The sequence below is a fragment of the Schistocerca serialis genome, chromosome 1 (genome assembly GCF_023864345.2).
Source record: "Schistocerca serialis cubense isolate TAMUIC-IGC-003099 chromosome 1, iqSchSeri2.2, whole genome shotgun sequence".
NCBI lineage: Eukaryota > Metazoa > Arthropoda > Insecta > Orthoptera > Acrididae > Schistocerca > Schistocerca serialis.
In genome coordinates this window covers 262,615,670-262,636,440 of record NC_064638.1, presented here as the reverse complement: position 1 = coordinate 262,636,440, position 20,771 = coordinate 262,615,670, and the positions used below count along the sequence as shown (strand labels likewise).

The 20,771-nt window shown below is 39.7% G+C and overlaps 1 protein-coding gene and 1 pseudogene across 1 annotated transcript; one reads left to right on the top strand and one right to left on the bottom strand.

The window, feature by feature from the left end:
• Window positions 1-1,015: 1,015 nt before the first annotated feature.
• On the top strand, window positions 1,016-2,020 carry LOC126464979 (piggyBac transposable element-derived protein 3-like). The gene is made up of 4 exons (XM_050096276.1): window positions 1,016-1,079; window positions 1,169-1,396; window positions 1,488-1,683; window positions 1,792-2,020. The coding sequence occupies exons 1-4, from the start codon at window positions 1,016-1,018 to the stop codon at window positions 2,018-2,020; spliced, it is 717 nt and encodes a 238-aa protein (XP_049952233.1).
• Window positions 2,021-2,056: 36 nt separating this feature from the next.
• On the bottom strand, window positions 2,057-3,232 carry LOC126464823 (uncharacterized; annotated as a pseudogene).
• Between the last annotated feature and the right edge of the window lie 17,539 nt (window positions 3,233-20,771).

Genomic DNA, 20,771 nt, shown 5'->3' with positions numbered 1-20,771 from the left:
GAAAATAACTCTATTTTATCAGTGGAAATCTTTATTTTCATTCTTTGGGACATAGTTGTCCCAGTATACCACAATGGTAATTTGTGTTCTTGTTTTTGAATGTCATGAAATCGTTACTATTACGTAAAAAAACGAGCAGAATGGTATTTAAAATTTGGTTGAAAATATATTATCTTTCATTTTATTAAATAAGCGGAAAAAATTTGTACTGGTATAATTTCAAATCTGCTTTTAGGTCATGTGCTCCAGAAAAAGAGAATTTTTCATCACTGATGAAAGTGTTATGCAGATTTTGGAGGCTTGCAGTAGTGATGACGAAGGTAATCTGTTACTGGATGAAGAAGATAAAATTTTTATTGAAGGAGATATGGAAGATGAAAGAGAACATGTTATTATAGAAGATCCTGAAAAAGAAATACGTAGCCCACCTAGCAAAAGAAGACATACAGACGCAATATCAGAACCAAATGCTGAGATACCTGATTCCCTTCCAGATTTATCAGAATTTAAATAGTACAGAACTTACCAACCAAGACAGTTCAGTGATAACATGAATCATGAATTTGGGAAAGTGCTTTTGGTTAGTGTCAGTGAAAATCGTCAAATGCCACAACCATTTGAAATTTTTTCTTTCATTATTGGCCTAAAAGATTTGGTGCATAATATATTAATTCCTGAAAGTATTTGGTATGCAGAACAATCAGGCAATGCATTCAACACAAATGAAGATGAGATCAAGGCATTTCTTGGTATGAACCTGGTAATGGGGTACCATATTTTACCTACAATTAGAAGCTGCTGGGCAACTGAACCCGATTTAGGTGTTCTTTATATAGCTCAGATTATGCCACTACATCGTTTTGAAAAGATTCGAAAGTACTTACATTTTTCCAACAATGCAGATCAGTCAATAAAGGAAGACCGCACATACAAAGTGAGACCTGTAATTACCCATCTGAACAAAATCTTCCAGGAATCTCTAAGTGCAACTAGGGCTTAATCTGTAGATGAGCATATGATCAGATTCAAAGGACATAATATTATGCGACAGTATGTCAAAAATAAGCCAGTCAAATGGGGTTTCAAAATGTGGTGCAGATATGATTCGGATACTCTCTACCTATCTGAGTGTGATTTATACACTGGCAAAAAAGAAAAAATAACTCAGGTCCTGAAGTAGGGTTTGGTGAGTCAGTAATTCTGCAACTGACAAAATCACTATCCAGACTGGGATGTGAAATTTACAAAGATAGCTTTTTTAACTCTCCAGCTTTGCAGTATTACCTTGATTTACAAAGTATCAGATCATGTGGAACAGTGCGCACCAATCGTAAAAACATCCCAAAGACATTCCCTCCAGACAAGGAAATGAAAAGAGATGATTCATACAGTCTCAGTAACAATGGTCTGACAATCCTCAAATGGATGGATAACAAGCCAGTTTCTCTACTGACTAATTTTATTTATTTTATTTATATGTACGACAGTGAAGAGGCGTCAGTCTGGTTCTTCTGAAAAGATCGATGTTCAATGTCCTCTTATGATAAGAAAGTACAACAAGTGGATGGGAGGGGTGGACCTTATGGACCAGAAGAAAGTGACTTATGAGATCGACAGGAAGGCAAAGATTAAGTATTACCTGAGAATTTTCTTTGATCTTCTTGACATTGGTGTAAATAATGCGTATTTAATATATTCAAAATTGGCAGAAGAATGAGGATTCAAATCAACACTATCGTCCCTAGAGTTCACACAATGCATTGCGAGGAATCTAATTGGAAATTATTCAAGTCGACAAAGAAAGTTATCAACAGTAGTGAAAACATCAAGGAGGTTGCAGACCAGTTGCAATCCAAAGAGTCCAGACCACCGAATGATAAAATCAGGTGTAAGGAAGAGATGTGTTCATTGTGCTTCAAAGTGTGTTGAAAATCGCACTTACAATATTTGTGATCAGTGTGGTGTTAATTTACGCTTTACTTCAAGCAGAAACTGTTTTGCAGAATTTCACATCAAATAGACAACTTATACACAGCCTCTGTAATTTTTCTATGTATTAAGTGTAATGTGTTCTGTAACTGTCCTTTAAGGACCACAGGGACAAATACGTCCCAGCTCCTTTTTTTAGCAGTACATATAAAAATGTTTGAAATAATAACATATATTGTTTATAAAACCTCCAGTTACCACAGAGATACAAAAATTTTAATCACTAGCACTTTAGTTTTCTTATGTACCTGAAAGGGTTATAATGGCTTGTACTCCTCTATATACACCGCTCATAATAACTGCATTGTCATAACCTTTGGAACGATACATCATAACGTCTGAACTGTCATTTTCAAGTTTCTTAAGAATTTCGTCACTTACAAAAAAGATGAGCGGCGTGTTTTCCTTTTAGAGCGAAAAATTCAAGCAATACTACTTTTAATTCCACCTTCCTATTAACAGTTTTCACGAAACGAATCACTTCAGATCACTGTGTAAAACATCAGTTGTGCTATCAAATGCAATACCTTAACATTTAGACGATTTAATTTTGTTGAAAAGCTTGGATTTTGCGAGGTTTGTTAAAACACTTATAAATTCAGTCTGTACTTCTGGCAGCAAATAAGATACTTTTTCAGATTTACCACATTCTAAGTTCAAGTTGTATTCTTTCAACACTACATCATACTTTGACAGCAGTTTCCCTAGAGCTAAGAAATTGCCTCTATTTGTAGAGCCTTGTCTTTCATCAAGTCTACGAAATGCTAGGTTTTATTTAGCCAGAAACAAAGTTATAGCCAGTATCCTTGATAAGAGATGCTTCCACTTCACTTCTTCAGTCTCCATCAATTTCAAAGCTGCGCCATGTATTCCTTTATGCCATTTTAGTTTCATTTCCAAAATTTTCCACTTTCCAGGGTTTTCCAGATGTGCATTTGTAGTTTTATGGTTGGCGACTGTAGGATTCAGTTTCCACCACTTCTGAAGTCGAGTCACAAATGTAGTCCTGCAGTGATTCCTTTCTGATAGTAATAACATTATCAGTATTATCACAGTCGTTTTCAGTATTCTTTTTTTTTTTCTAATTCGTCTTCTTCATCGTATGTGTACTGTCGCTGTCGTCTTCCGAAGATGAACCGTTATTATCCGAATCATTCCTTGTACCAATGTGAGAATCAGTTTCTTTTGATGAACTTCGTCTATCATCACTTTTTGTAACATATTCGAAGATGGCGCCAGACATGCTGTAAAGTACATCAGTTTTAGCCTGTTTTGCTTTCCTCTGCTGAAATCCACTTTTTACGTCCCGTGTATGAACTTCTCGAGGCGTATTTATTTTATTTGATGTTTGGTATGTGAACCTAAAAAGAGTATTTACAATTAGTGTAGATGACCTTTATATATGTTACTTTGCAGAAAAACGTGCTGCAAGGCAGTGACAGACGGATACTAAAGGATGTCCGGGAGGTAAGGACGAATTTGAATTTTGCTCATTTTGTCATATGGCGGTTGGCAGCCTGTTTGTTGTCTGCGATCCTTTCCATTAGTAGCCTGATAGCTTTTGTGTGGTGAGCATTGTTGTTTGATGTTTATTTTCGTCATAGACTACATGACAACTCAACAACGCATCCAAGTGATAAAAAGTTATTACAAAACCAGCGAAAGCCCCATGGCAATCGTCCGTGAATTGCGTGTGCCATTTGGACGTACTGCTGCTTCAACCGAATCATCAGACTCGAAGTTGATCCGGAAGTATGAAACCACGGGTTCTGTTTCAAACGTTAATTGTGTTTTATTCAGTTGCTGTCAGACGGTCCATAAGTAAAAATTATCAATATACCGAATAGCGGTTGTTTATGTTGGTTTGTAGAATGGTTTTTGCAAATGGGAGCGTAGTATAGCTCAGCGACAACAACAAGAAGAGACTACATATGTCTTTTTTTAGGTTTCCTAAGAACCCTGAGAGGTATATATCATCATGTCGTCAGGATTCGTTTGCAAATTACATTTATATTGATGATTAATGTTTCGTTTTAGGAGCACAAAATGGATAATGAATAGCAGACGAGAAGATCTTGTGAGAAAAGACCCTGTTTACCTTTATAATGATGAGTTTTGTCCGCTACATATCGAACAAAATCAGTTCATGAATGCAGACAATAATAAACCTGTGAGGGAATGCAGTTAACCACATTATTTTACGTATCAAATACACAACCTCAACTGATGAAGAGGAGACTGCCACAAACGTTCGACAATCCGTCTAAAGCTGTAAAACACTCATGGCACAAAAGCAGCCAACTCCCCATATATCAGTGCCACATTCATCTGAATCCTTAACTCACGTCTGCTTTGATGAGGAAGTGGTAAAATTAAGTGCAGTTATTCGTGTTTAGAAAAAGAGTGTGGAGTATCAGAATGAGCAGATCACTAGACTTCGTGCGAAACTGTTGAGGGATAAGAAAAGTGTCTATCATTTTAAGTACAGACAGCATCGGAAACTGTATCAGAAGGATCAAGTGAAGAAGGACAAACAAATTTTGAAGACAATAGGATCCCAATGTTTAAAAAAAGATGCCCTTGGCTTGTTGTTAAACCATAGTAGAATGCCATCTGCAAGATGGAAAGACAAAACTAAGCTGTTTACTCTAAATTTATTACATTACAGCACTCAGGCATACAGGTTTTGTCAGAATGTTTTATGTTTCCGTCAGTGTGTACATTACAGAGGTATGTGGAAGACATACAAATAAAATGTAGGATAAGTGACATTTTGTTCCACCTTTTAAAGCAGAAGGTACACCATTTCTCTGATACTGATAAACTAGTGCATATGTCATTGGATGAGTCTCTAATGGCAAATTTAACATATGTCAGCACTTCTGATAGTGTTATTGGCTTTGAGGACTTGGTGTTTACACTCACATTATATTTCTCCAACTATTTGGCAGTTGCTTCTTCCATTTAGAATAATACAAAGGTGAACGTGGTACTTGGGGCAACAGGCGATAATGACTAAAACACAGAAGGCCTATGGAACGACATATGGAGTGTCGATCCCTTCTGCATGTAGAGGTACATGTCTGTGCTTGTTATGTGTGAATCTATGTGTTTATATTCCGTTGATATCAACGTGGTAAGCTGCAGTTCTATGCAACGTCACAAATGTTTCTTCACGAATGTATTGTAACTCGCCACTGGATTCATGAGTTTTATCCCTACTTGCACTTATTGTAGAATCATTTTTAGAAACATCTATGTCTTATGATATTACACAGACTCTTGGAGCCAAAAATATAATTCAAATATTTCGTAAATCGCTTAGGAAGTGGATGCAAAACAAACACTATGCTTACGACGCATCTGAAGTTCTCCTCTCTCGCCGCTTGGAACGCTAGTGCCGCTCCAGCTGTCAAACAGTAACAACTTTTACAGCAGTGACGCCAGTGAGTGTCGCGACTCGCGACTGTTACGTTGGATTGTGGTACCACTTCTACTAAGGTTTATGTATACAACTTATGCTACCCCAGCACAAATAGGTCATAAATCATCTCATGTAACTTTAGAAAATGGATGGTTTTTGCTAACCGAACCTGGTTGTCACGTTGCTGTATTATTTTTAGTATGTAATGTACGCTGGACTAAGTACAGTACAGCGCCAGTGTTTGAACTAATTAGAGGTAATTGGTGTTCAGAAAACTAGCTTATGTCGACAGTCTAACATTCTTGAAAGGAGATGATAAAGAAATCTACAATTAATATTAACATTAAAACGAAACTTCCTAATATATTCGTATTAACTTTAAATGTATGCAAATGAAAGAGATATTCACCGTACAGCAGTAAACAGGCAGTTCTCAGGAGAGACATTTGCCTAGCAGTTAGGAAGTTTTAATGGTGCACCATGTTAATATTATTCTTCAAACTTTCAAATATTAAATAGATGGTGTCCGGAAAGTAGAGACGAATATTAAAGTACTATAGAATATACAAAATTTATTTAAAATGCAATTATTTTTTACAAACACATAGAGTAACCTCTCCCATTTATGTATGGAAAAATTATATCCTTCTTATGAGCACCCAAGGCCGCGTGCAATGAGCAGTGCGTTCATTGAAGTTCTCGATGACGTGGCACAAATATCTGCTGGGATGCCGTTAATAATCCTTTTATTTTCATCCTGCGATTGGTATCTTGTTTTTTATTTGTTCATGTACACTTTTGATTTCACAAATCCCCACAAAGCGATAATTTTTTGAGGAGACTTTTCATTCAGCAGAACAATCATTTCATGGGACGTGTGACATGCCGCACCATCTTGTTCACACCAAAAATCGTCATTTTCATCAAAAAAAAAAACCAGACAGAAAGCCGTTCACGGTGACGGCAGCTCCCACATCATTTTCAAAAAAGTACGAGCCGATCACTCCTCCTGCCCAGAACCCACACCACACAGTTATGCGTTGTAGATGCATCTCATCTTCCACAGTCATTCGCGGATTTTCGTTACCTCATATTCTGCGGTTCTGCTTATTGATGTACCCACTGAGGTGGAAATGCCCCTCATCTGAGAAAATATTCTTTGTATTAAGTTCTTGTTCTCCGCTTGTTGAGCCAAGATCCACTCAGCAAATCGAAGTGTTTTGCCGCAGTCTGCGGGCTTCAGCTGTTGTCTAAATTGAATCTTGTACACACGCATTTTTGGATCTTTTGAAAGGATATCATGCAGTGAACTTGGTGATAAATTCAATTGCTGAGCTCGTCGGCGAACCGATTTTCTGGTGCTTACAGTCACATTGTCACGCATGACAGCAATGTTTTCTTGTATTTGAACGGAATGTGTCGGCCGGAGTGGCCCAGCGGTTCTAGGCCCTTCAGTCTGGAACCGCGCAACTGCTACGGTCGCAGGTTCGAATTCTGCCTCGGGCATGGATGTGTGTGATGTCCTTAGGTTAGTTAGGTTTAAGTAGTTCTAAGTTCTAGAGGACTGATGACCTCAGATGTTAAGTCCCATAGTGCTCAGAGCCATTTGAACCATTTTTGAACAGAACGTTTGTTTCAAACCAAAACATAGCATTGAAACAAGCGTTCAGTTCACGGTGCTGTGGAATGTGGGAAAAAACCGTAAATTGTCATTCATAAGAAGAAGAACAATACCAAAAATGCAACAGGACCGTAATATGTAAGAAATTGTCCACGCAACCTGCCACTGATGATGCCTTGCAGAACATAAAGGCGAAACACGTATGGCACTAAAATTGTGTTTTATTCAGTTGCTGTCAGACGGTCCATAAGTAAAAATTATCAATATACCGTAATATTACACGCAACTGAGGAAGACAGGACTACAAAAGTTGAAAATGTCAACCACTATTCACTTTCACGATCGCACTGAACAAACTTACTGGCCACATGGCGCGCTGCTGGCGCAGTAGGCAACGAAATCGAGACTGTGGTGGTACTGATTGCATGAACGAGCTGAGCATGCTATGGTTAATTGACAGTGATTAATACCACTTTTGTTATGACTTATGTAAGTGAGTTGCTGCCCACACACGGACATGTAAGAAATATTTCTGATACAGTTTTTGTAAATAGATAGCTTATGCTAGCCAAAACAAAACGAGAATCTTTTCAAATGCGACTGGTGGCTGATTTTTCAGCCTGAATTATATCACAGTTCCTGAAGCAACAGTAATCATGTGTTCGGTACTGATATATTTTGTTACAAATTATCAAACTATCCTATCCACTTATCTTGGCTTTAGTTTCTTGCAATATATCTCTTCGGCTCTTTTATAACACACTCTTGAAATGATTCACTTGTGAATGATGTGAAAGAAGCAAAACTGTTATGATTGCTTCTGAAATATCAATATTGAATATATTGTGAGTGGCGTACCCTAGCAGCTACAAAATTAACATTGTGGGAGGACTGAATGCGTGGAGACGTGTTCCTCATAGAGCGATGCTACCTTGTGGAGCATTTGGAACTGTTTCTAGTTGACTCCAACACCCAATGAAGTCATCGCAGAGCCAGCAACAGCAGGCTGTTCTCGACCCTGTTTCAAGTCAAATGGGTCGCGCTGTGCGCCAAAGAGACGCCGTAGGACAGCAAGCCCCTTGAGTTTGCTTTGAGCCCAGTTGCGTTTTTGAAGGAAATTTCCGAATTGTAAAATTATTGGGAGTTGTGCAACAGTGCAACAACGCCATGCACTGCCACTGCACTGCACGCCAATAGCTGCGGCACGGTGTATTACATGAACCGTACGGCTTGTTGTTGCCATATTGTAGCACAATTTAAACGTGAGAGTCCTTTACATGAGCTATTTCTACTATAACAGATAATCAGCACGAAAACAGAGTTGTCAGTACTGTACGAGGCGCATCCCGCATCGCCAATCATCGCCCGGAAGTAGTCTTTTCCCTCTTTCCGCAAACTTGACTGGGGTGAGCTTACTGTAGATACACAGACAATATACTTGTGTCAATATTCTACCTAGTCTCGAGATCACGAATAGAATTTTAATGAAAAGAAAGAAGCAACAGTGTTTAGTTATAGAAAAAAATTACTCCTACTCGGGTCATCTCCATACAGGTGCATCCTGCCCCGCCCTCCCCCCCCCCCCCCCCCACACCATCCTTAGCTACGACTTATTTGACATTGCAATGCAATTTCATAGACATGTAAATGAAATAAACAATTTGCTAACAATGATTTGGTAACCACCCAAATCACATGACATAAATTGTGTCTTCCAAAAAGTACCTTTATCCTTTATTTAAGCATGTGTTCAAACTGTATAACATGCACTGAAAGGTACATTTGCAATCGCCATTCGGAAGAACGATGAACTGATGTAATTACAGTGGATGACATGGTAGAGCATGCGTTGGCGATTCGACGACACATATCATCTGGTGTAGCTGGGGCTTTGTCATAGACTGCATCTTTGAGTGCTCCACAAAAAAATAAATCGAGAGGAGTCAAATCGGGCGACCTTGCAGGCCATTTGACAATAGAATTTCGTTCTGACCACCATGGGAGAAATGTTCTCATTCAGTATCTGTGTTGCGTCACAGAGCGAGTGAGCTGGGCAACTGTAGTGTTGGAGCCACATACACTGTCGATGATGATGATGATGTTTGGTTTGTGGGGCGCTCAACTGACCGGTCACCAGTGCCCGTAAAAAGTCCCAATTTTTTTTCACAGTCCAATTTTTTTCACACTCCAATCTAGCCGCAGTCACGAATGATGAGGATGATGATGAAATGATGAGGACAAAACAAACACCCAGTCCTCGGGCAGAGAAAATCTCCAACCCGGCCGGGAATCGAACCTGGGACCCCATGATCCAGAGGTAGCAACGTTAGCAAATAGACCACGAGCTGAGGACTACATTGACGAATTATAGAAGAACCGGCAGAATGTTTGTCAGAAAGTGTGCGTACAAATGTCCACTTAGGACGCGTGAGACGAACTAAGGTCTCACAATGCAATTTCCTGTGACGCCACACCATACATTTACGCTCCACGACCTTTGATGTACTTGTACCAGTGTGGATTTTCGGCTGTCCACTAAAGCAAGTTACGCAAATTTACATCAGTGTGGTTAGTAAACGTTGCTTCATCAGTAAAGAGCATACGTTCGAAAAATGTAGGGTCGCCTTTCAGTTGCTGTAGGGCAAACCGACAAAATTCTGTATGACGTTCGCAATTACGGTCGACGAGTGTCTGATGTAGTGACACATGAGAGGGATGAAATTTTGTTGATTCAGGATGCGAATGACACTCATCTGTCTGATTCCACATTCCTTGACAGTATGTCTCACACCAATACGTGGATTCATTGGAGTCGCAGCCAGAACAGCTTCTTCATATTCTCTGTCAGTAGAAGTCTTCTTTCTTGTTCACTTTTTGACGTTCAGGCAGCCTGTCCGCACTAGCGTCCACGTAACTCGTGCTATTGTCTAGTGTGTCGGACACTGGCGATCCGGATAAATAGTCTTATACCGCTGTATTGTTTTTGTGGCATTACTTTTACATTCACCATATAAAAGTAGAATATCCAGCTTCTCCTCGTTGGTGTACATGTCTGCATGCAACGAATACTGAATCAGAAATGAGCAGCCTGCATTGCAGACAAGTACACAGCCAAATGTGTTGACATTATGACACAGCATTGCACGAGAGCTCTGCTTGGCGGTGTCTGCATTGCAAATGCCGACTCAACCACCATGCTCTCAAATTCTAGAAGATTGCATGAATTTTTTTACGACAGGTTTCAATGTCAACTTTAACAACCGGTATATCACTGTAATTGTCTTCTCAAGAGCCATTGAATGCAGTTATACGGTTGCATTCTTGCTTCAATATCTAACATTTGCCGAAACCCGCGTTTTAATGTGTGCAACCCTTCACAAAATGAAAGGGATGTTTACGAAGAACGTGACTCACCTAAATATACATGGTATCTCAAAAAGGACTTTACAACTTTGAAAATTCATGTAAGTTAATTCATAGTCCCTGCAGAGGTGATTGTAGTGTCAATTTGTAGAGAAAATACAACAAGTTCTGTCTCACGTAGTTCGCCAGTGCCGAATCGCACCGTAAGGAGCGCTAGCGGCAGTTGCGTTATACACTCCTGGAAATGGAAAAAAGAACACATTGACACCGGTGTGTCAGACCCACCATATTTGCTCCGGACACTGCGAGAGGGCTGTACAAGCAATGATCACACGCACGGCACAGCGGACACACCAGGAACCGCGGTGTTGGCCGTCGAATGGCGCTAGCTGCGCAGCATTTGTGCACCGCCGCCGTCAGTGTCAGCCAGTTTGCCGTGGCGTACGGAGCTCCATCGCAGTCTTTAACACTGGTAGCATGCCGCGACAGCGTGGACGTGAACCGTATGAGCAGTTGACGGACTTTGAGCGAGGGCGTATAGTAGGCATGCGGGAGGCCGGGTGGACGTACCGCCGAATTGCTCAACACGTGGGGCGTGAGGTCTCCACAGTATATCGATGTTGTCGCCAGTGGTCGGCGGAAGGTGCACGTGCCCGTCGACCTGGGACCGGACCGCAGCGACGCACGGATGCACGCCAAGACCGTAGGATCCTACGCAGTGCCGTAGGGGACCGCACCGCCACTTCCCAGCAAATTAGGGACACTGTTGCTCCTGGGGTATCGGCGAGGACCATTCGCAACCGTCTCCATGAAGCTGGGCTACGGTCCCGCACACCGTTAGGCCGTCTTCCGCTCACGCCCCAACATCGTGCAGCCCGCCTCCAGTGGTGTCGCGACAGGCGTGAATGGAGGGACGAATGGAGACGTGTCGTCTTCAGCGATGAGAGTCGCTTCTGCCTTGGTGCCAATGATGGTCGTATGCGTGTTTGGCGCCGTGCAGGTGAGCGCCACAATCAGGACTGCATACGACCGAGGCACACAGGGCCAACACCCGGCATCATGGTGTGGGGAGCGATCTCCTACACTGGCCGTACACCACTGGTGATCGTCGAGGGGACACTGAATAGTGCACGGTACATCCAAACCGTCATCGAACCCATCGTTCTACCATTCCTAGACCGGCAAGGGAACTTGCTGTTCCAACAGGACAATGCACGTCCGCATGTATCCCGTGCCACCCAACGTGCTCTAGAAGGTGTAAGTCAACTACCCTGGCCAGCAAGATCTCCGGATCTGTCCCCCATTGAGCATGTTTGGGACTGGATGAAGCGTCGTCTCACGCGGTCTGCACGTCCAGCACGAACGCTGGTCCAACTGAGGCGCCAGGTGGAAATGGCATGGCAAGCCGTTCCACAGGACTACATCCAGCATCTGTACGATCGTCTCCATGGGAGAATAGCAGCCTGCATTGCTGCGAAAGGTGGATATACACTGTACTAGTGCCGACATTGTGCATGCTCTGTTGCCTGTGTCTATGTGCCTGTGGTTCTGTCAGTGTGATCATGTGATGTATCTGACCCCAGGAATGTGTCAATAAAGTTTCCCCTTACTGGGACAATGAATTCACGGTGTTCTTATTTCAATTTCCAGGAGTGTAGATGGCTGCCTTCACTGGACCCGAGTGTGCGAGCTGTGTGTTTTGGCTTGAAGAATCGCAGTCGGCGACAACTGTTCAGTGTAATTTCCGTACAAAGTATGCTAAAGATCCTCCTAGTAGGTCTACAATTTATGAGTGGCCTAAATCTTTTGTAGAAACATGGTGCTTGGTAAGACATGGGAAATCATCAGGTCATCCAAGCACATTTGACGACCTCGTTGAACGAATGAGACAATGTTTTGTCAACAGCCCTATGAAATCGACCCAGCGTGTGATGAGGATGACCAAGAACGAAATGTTTACTTCATGGACAATGATGCACCACCCCACTACCTGGCTGACATCCAGGATTTTCTCAGCGACTGCTTTCCAGTTCAATGGATTGCTCGTGATGCACCAATTGCCTGGCCCTCACCTTCCCCAGACCTGACACCACTCGATTTTATTTTTTTTATGGAATTGCATCAAGGATATCGTGTTTGTACCTCCTGTGTTGGCTTCTCTACCTGAACTTAGAGCAAGAATTTATGCCATCACTGAGCAAGTTGCACCTACAATGCTACAGCAAGTTTGGGAAGAAATTAACTTCCAATGCAATGTTTGCAGGATGATCAACAGAAGCCACATGCAACATCTTTAGTTAAGGTAAAAAAAACTTGTTGTGTTTCCCTACAAAATAACATTAAACCCAGATCTATATCTTCTTTCAATAAATTTATATGAACTTTTAAAGTTGTAAAGTCTTTTTGAAACACACTGTATATAGTGCCACTGTGAGCTGGGCATCCCCATCAGCGTTGCCACTGCGCTGTAGCAAAGAATCATGATCATAGATTCAATCCTTCAAGTATACAATCGACAAAAAATGAAATGAGTGTATGGCATTGTTGGCCAGGAGGCCCCATCTGGGGAAGCTCAGCCACCTAGTGCAAGACCTATTGCAGTCAACGCCACATTGGGCAACTTGCCAGTTATGAGGATGAAATGATGATGAGGACAACACAACACCCAGTTCACAAGCGGAGAAAATCCCCAACCCAGCTGAGAATCGAACGCGGAGACCCTTACACATGTAAGGATATCTCCTAATTTTGATGTAATGTGACAGACTCTTATACATCTGTAACAGCTAGTGGTGGCCCGGTGATCATGTGGTCATGTGCTACACCACACTGTAAATTTCGCTGTGAATGTTATGTGACTGATTACAAAATTTAGATATATTTAAACAGTGCAGTTTATATAAACAAAATTCATATATTCAATGTAGTTTGGATTACTACTGTTATAAGTCAAATGCCTACAGGTCATCACATTGGTAAAATTTTGCACAAGCCATCACTAGACTGGAAGCAGTGTTTTCGTTTGTCTGATGTTCTCATTGGTCCATGCACGATTGTGCACAGTACCAGTATGTTCCAAAAAGCTGTGTGTGAAAATGTGGTTTATCAGGGGATCATATCTCAGTTTCTAGTGATCACAGAGATACGAGGTCAAGTGTTTTGGATGGCCCTTGGTGTGATGATCATTTGTATACCTGTCAAATGTGTGTACTGTAGCTATCCTACAGTGCAGGCTGAAAACTGAAACAATACACACTTTCTTCAGCCAGGAAAATTGGGCAAATCGATTGGTTCTTTTGCATTACATGTCGTCAAGGGTGGGTCTTAGAAGTTTTAAAGTAGCACCAATTGTTCATGGATGGTTTATGAGGAAACCTTAGAGGAACGTAATTTTTGGGTACCTAAAGTAGCAATTTGAGAAGCGGCTTCTTCTATAATTTCCATTCATGGCAAGTCGTTGACATTTTTATCAAATGTTGTTAACATGACGTTCTCGTGGAACTTCGAAAAATTTTTTGATATCATTATGCGTTATCAAAATCCAGAGGTCCAGAATTACTGTACTTATGACTAAAACCGCGAAAACCGATTTCTAGTCTTTATAACTCGGTATTTTCAAATATCTGTCTGGAAAAATCATTTTAAACTCGTTATTGAGCTCCATTAAGATTTTCTCCCCATATCTAGTATTCAGAGATACACAGAATGTAATGTTGTATAAAATATTTACCTGTAGATCACTAATCTTTTTAAACAAATTAAAATTGCTACCATATTGAGATTCTTCAGTAAGGTTTCCATTTATGTAAAAAAAATTTAATAAAATTTTTAAAAATCTAATAAATTATTTTGCTTATAAATGGAGAATAAAAAAATCATTAATCGTAACAATAATAATATTTTATTAGTTTTTAATAATCATCCTTTATATGAAAAATATATGTTGTTGTTGTTGTTGTGGTCTTCAGTCCTGAGACTGGTTTGATGCAGCTCTCCATGCTACTCTATCCTGTGCAAGCTTTTTCATCTCCCAGTACCTACTGCAACCTACATCCTTCTGAATCTGCTTAGTGTATTCATCTCTTGGTCTCCCTCTACGATTTTTACCCTCCACGCTGCCCTCCAATACTAAATTGGTGATCCCTTGATGCCTCAGAACATGTCCTACCAACCGATCCCTTCTTCTGGTCAAGTTGTGCCACAAACCTCTCTTCTCCCCAATCCTATTCAATACTTCCTCATTAGTTATGTGATCTACCCATCTAATCTTCAGCATTCTTCTGTAGCACCACATTTCGAAAGCTTCTATTCTCTTCTTGTTCAAACTATTTATCGTCCATGTTTCACTTCCATACATGGCTACACTCCATACAAATACTTTCAGAAATGACTTCCTGACACTTAAATCTATACTCTTCCTCAGAAACGCTTTCCTTGCCATTGCCAGTCTACATTTTATATCCTCTCTACTTCGACCATCATCAGTTATTTTGCTCCCCAAATAGCAAAACTCCTTTACTACTTTAAGTGTCTCCTTTCCTAATCTAATTCCCTCAGCATCACCCGACTTAATTAGATTACATTCCATTATCCTTGTTTTGCTTTTGTTGATGTTCATCTTATATCCTCCTTTTAAGACACTGTCCATTCCATTCAACTGCTCTTCCAAGTCCTTTGCTGTCTCTGACAGAATTACAATGTCATCGGCGAACCTCAAAGTTTTTATTTCTTCTCCATGAATTTTATTACCTACTCCTAATTTTTCTTTTGTTTCCTTTACTGCTTGCTCAATATACAGATTGAACAACATCGGGGAGAGGCTACAACCCTGTCTTACTCCCTTCCCAACCACTGCTTCCCTTTCATGTCCCTCGACTCTTATAACTGCCATCTGGTTTCTGTACAAATTGTAAATAGCCTTTCGCTCTCTGTATTTTACTCCTGCCACCTTTAGAATTTGAAAGAGAGTATTCCAGTCAACATTGTCAAAAGCTTTCTCTAAGTCTACTAATGCTAGAAACGTAGGTTTGCCTTTCCTTAATCTGTCTTCTTAGATAAGTCGTAGGGTCAGTATTGCCTCACGTGTTCCAACATTTCTACGGAATCCAAACTGATCTTCCCCGAGGTCGGCTTCTACTAGTTTTTCCCTTCGTCTGTACAGAATTTGTGTTAGTATTTTGCAGCTGTGACTTATTAAACTGATAGTTCGGTAATTTTCACATCTGTCAACACCTGCTTTCTTTGAGATTGGAATTATTATATTCTTCTTGAAGTCTGAGGGTATTTCGCCTGTTTCATACATCTTGCTCACCAGATGGTAGAGTTTTGTCAGGACTGGCTCTCCCAAGACCGTCAGTAGTTCCAGTGGAATGTGTCTACTCTGGGGGCCTTGTTTCGACTCAGGTCTTTCAGTGCTCTGTCAAACTCTTCACGCAGTATCATATCTCCCATTTCATCTTCATCTACATCCTCTTACATTTACATAATATTGTCCTCAAGTACATCGCCCTTGTATAGACCCTCTATATACTCCTTCCACCTTTCTGCTTTCCCTTCTTTGCTTAGAACTAGGTTTCCATCTGAGCTCTTGATATTCATACAAGTCGTTCTCTTATCTCCAAAGGTCTCTCTAATTTTCCTGTAGGCAGTATCTATCTTACCCCTAGTGAGATAGGCCTCTACATCCTTACATTTGTCCTCTAGCCATCCCTGCTTAGCCATTTTGCACTCCCTGTCGATCTCCTTGACCTACTTGATCCTCTGCTGCCTTCGCTACTTCATCCCTCAAAGCTACCCATTCTTCTTCTACTGTATTTCTTTCCCCCATTCCTGTCAGGTGTTCCCTTATGCTCTCCCTGACACTGTACAACTTCTGGTTCTTTCAGTTTATCCAGGTCCCATCTCCTTAAATTCCCACCTTTTGGCAGTTTCTTCAGTTTTAATCTACAGTTCATAACCAATAGATCGTGGTCAGAGTCCACATCTGCCTCTGGAAATGTCTTACAATTTAAAACCTGGTTCCTAAATCTCTGTCTTACCATTATATAATCTATCTGATACCTTTTAGTATCTCCAGGGTTCTTCCATGTATACAACCTTCTTTCATGATTCTTAAACCAAGTGTTAGCTATGATTATGTTGTGCTCTGTGCAAAATTCTACCAGGCGACTTCCTCTTTCATTTCTTAGCCCCAATCCATTTTCACCTACTATGTTTCCTTCTCTCCCTTTTCCTATACGCGAATTCCAGTCACCCACGACTATTAAATTTTCATCTCCCTTCACAATCTGAATAATATATACAAATTTAGAATTTAAGGACTTATACAATTATATTTAAAAAATGAAGCATTTAAAATTTGAGTTGTTGATTACATTAAAAGGAAAAACCATCTGAAGATGAATACAATTCGTTTTTCCTATAAATTATCAGAGGGCTCTATTAGAGATTTTAAAGATGAAGTAAATTGGTCTTTGATTTCTATGAGCCAGAAATTATCAGAAAATTTTATTAGAAAAAGATAAAGTGAATTGGTCTTATATTTCTAAAACACAAAAATTATCGGAAAAATGTCTTAGAGAATTTAAAGATAAAGAAGTTTCTGAAGACCAAAAATTATCAGTAAATTTTATTAAAGAATTTAAAGTAAAGTAAGTTGGTCTTACACATCTATAAGGCAAAAAATATCAGAAAATTTTATAAGATAATTTAAAATGGTATGAAATATCTAAAAATAAAAATAAGAATTTTGATACGGTATTGTTACAGAGTACAAATTTTTATTATTTTTTGAAACTGAGGAGATTCCAGATAGTGATAATGATGATGATTATGATTATGACTGAAAGATATAAAAGATAGAAGACTTTTTTTTTAATTTTCAGTTAATATTCTGTGTTGAGTATCGAATGTTAAGTTTTTTATTGCCATATTTTATTATATAAACAATAGTGTCATTAGGAATTTTATCATTGTATGTGACACATAGTTCCGTAGTAGTTTTTTGTGTGTCTAACACATTCATTCTCCTACATATATTTATGACAAAATTAGGATAATTTTCATTGATTTAACTGCTTAATTGTGTGACATGTATAAAATCTCAGAAAGTAACATAAACTTTCAAAAGTTATCTGGTGGCTCTAGAGTCCACATTTCTTGAGGAAAAACTTCATTTCTACCATTATTTTTATAGGTATTCTGTAATTTAGCATGATCAAATGAAGAAGAATCAATCAACTGAGCAGCAAAAATAAAATTATGCATATCAAATTCTGCAGAATTATGGTAGTTGGTGATATCTAACTCAAAATGTCTTATTCCACGTTCTGGCAATCTCTATGGCTTGTGTCTTAAAGGAAGATGTGGGAATTTTTGGATGTTTTAGTCTTTCTTGCTCCAGCTCTAGTGAATTCTCTGGCTCATATATAACCACAGGAACACCAATTTCCATTGATTCCACAATAATTTTACCTTCACAAGAAAGCATATCTTTTATTTCAGCTGTAGCTTAATTACAGTCAGACCACTGATGAATGGAATTTTTTGCACTATAACTTGGTAAAAATCACAGTTAAAACTCCCTCCCACATAACTTCCCAGTGGTCTTTAAAGAACCCACCTAGCAAATCTAATGAAAAGAGTAATTCATTTTTCTTACTTTTTGTCTTCCCATTGCTGAGGGTATGTATGACCTTCCATGGTTACTCATTGGCTAGACATGAAGTCAATCACATAAGGACAGTTGAAGAAATGAAAGGGTACTCAATCGAAGACAAAATATTGTTCCCTTTCGTTTTATGGTGATAACATCGAACAACTTTGTCACATTGTTGTTAATCAATTTTTTATTGGATTTTCTAATATATGTTAGATAATCTGTACCATCAGCTCCAATAATACTGAAGCTCATATACAATTGTGCATGATTAGAATGAGTCCAATCATCACCAATATGAATATTAATCTCTCTCTGCTTATTAGGGATATTTACATTATTTCTAGTCTCCCCTTTCACAGGGAATGAGTAAAACCGATAGCTTTCAGTCTTATTCATTTAATAAGGATAAAATTTATTAAGACATTTCCAAAACAACTGTTTAGTAGCACAATTGATATCAGTGAAATTAACATTTTCATACATTATGTGGCTCATGAATTAACGGCCCACCAAATTCTACATTGGGTTTGAATGAAGCAGTAATATTAGTATCTCTATGAAAGTGATTACCATGCTTTACATACATTCCATCAGCCAAATTAAAATTAATGTTTATTTACTTGAATGGAATAATTTTGGCATATCATTAGCAATAGTTTTTTCACTGGCTTCAATAATTCGGTTATTAAATCCAAATACACTTCCAGTGATATCCATTATGTCCACATATAATTTAACATCACTTTCATTAAAAACTCTATTTAAAAGATCATTCACTTTAATGTGTATGTTAGACCTCTTTGTGTGAATAAATTTTTCTAAATTTTTCAATCTATATTGTCAAACAGGAATTTCTATCGCTCGTCCATCACAATACAACTTATTATTTTTCGATGTGATATTTGATATTAGAAATGCTGTATGAAAACTGACTAGTGAAATAAAACATTACTATAGCTGTCTCTTATAGGTACTATCAATCTTTTATTTGACGACAGATGACTTACTACTCAACTGAAATGGGTGACTTATTTACATTAATAAAAAATTGTATCACTAAATGAATAAAACTGATTTGGATCCACAAATAAGAATTCCATAAAAGAAACCGAAGAATAAACATGTCAAGTTTTTACCAAATTCTACTCTGTGTGCAATAATAAGATCAAGCAGATGTGGAAAAATGGCATTAATGATTGATAATTATATTCTAGTTCAAATATGGGTAAACAAGAACAAAATAAATCATTTGAGAGGTGGTATGCCACTCTCTCACTTTAACAGTGTCAGTAGGGGTTAATATTCATATTTTAGGTCATGATCTCGGTGTTCCCGAGTACTACATTTCGTACACTACTGGCCATTAAAATTGCTACACCAGGAAGAAATGCAGATGATAAACAGGTATTCATTGGACAAATATATTATACTAGAACTGACATGTGATTGCATTGTCACGCAATTTGGGTGCATAGATCCTGAGAAATCAGTACTCAGAACAACCACCTCTGGCCGTAATAATGGCCTTGATACACCTGGATATTGAGTCAAACAGATCTTGGATGACGTGTACAGGTCTGCCCATGTAGCTTCAACACGATACCACATTCATCAAGAGTAGTGACTGGCGTATTGTGACGAGACAGTTGCTCAGCCACCGTTGACCAGACGTCTTCAATTGGTGAGAGATCCGGAGAATGTGCTGTCCAGGGCAGCAGTCGAACATTTTCTGTATCCAGAAAGGTCCGTACAGGACCTGCAACATGCTGTCGTGCATTATCCTGCCTGCTGAAATGTAGGGTTTCACAGAGATCGAATGAAGGTTAGACGTGTAAGCAATGGCATCCCGTACCATCACGTCGGGTGATATGCCAGTATGGCGATGACGAACACACGCTTCCAATGTGCGTTCACCGCGATGCGACCAACATGATGCTGTAAAGAGATCCTGGATTCATCCGAAAAAATGACGTTTTGCCATTAGTGCACCCAGGTTCGTCGTTGAGTACACCATCGCAGGCGCTCCTGTCTGTGATCAGCGTCAAGTTGTAACCGCAGCCATGGTCTCCGAGCTGATAGTCCATGATGCTGGAAACGTCGTCGAACTGTTCGTGCAGATGGTTGTTGCCTTGCAAACGTCCCCATCTGTTGACTCAGGGATCGAGACGTGGCTGCACTATCCGTTACAGCCATGCGGATAAGATGCCTGTCATCTCGACTGCTAGTGATACGAGGCCGTTGGGATCCAGCATGGCGTTCCGTATTACCCTCCTGAACCCACCGATTCCATATTCTGCTAACAGTCATCGGATCTCGACCAACGCGAGCAGCAACCGCGATGAGCTACAATCCGACCTTTATCAAAGTCGGAAACGTGATGGTACGCATTTCTCCTCCTTACACGAGGCATCACAACAACGTTTCACCAGTCAACGCCGGTCAACTGCTGTTTGTGTGTGAGAAATCGGTTGGAAACTTTCCTCATGTCAGCACGTTGTAGGTGTCGCCACCGGCGCCAACCTTGTGTGAATACTCTGAAAAGCTAATCATTTGCATATCACAGCATCTTCTTCCTGTCGGTTAAATTTCGCGTCTGTAGTACGTCATCTTCGTGGTGTAGAAATTTTAATGGCCAGTAGTGCATATGTGGTTTATGACTTTTTACATGAGGAAATTGTGGGCAGAATGTTGTTATAACTGCATGTGTTGCCTGT

Bases quoted from the DNA above. Each gene is read 5' to 3' on its own strand.
- LOC126464979 (XM_050096276.1), top strand. From the start codon at position 1,016: ATGATCAGATTCAAAGGACATAATATTATGCGACAGTATGTCAAAAAT. The intron at 1,397-1,487 runs GTAACAATGGTC...TATGTACGACAG, and splicing joins AGATGATTCATACAGTCTCA to TGAAGAGGCGTCAGTCTGGT. The intron at 1,684-1,791 runs GTATTTAATATA...AAATTATTCAAG, and splicing joins GACATTGGTGTAAATAATGC to TCGACAAAGAAAGTTATCAA.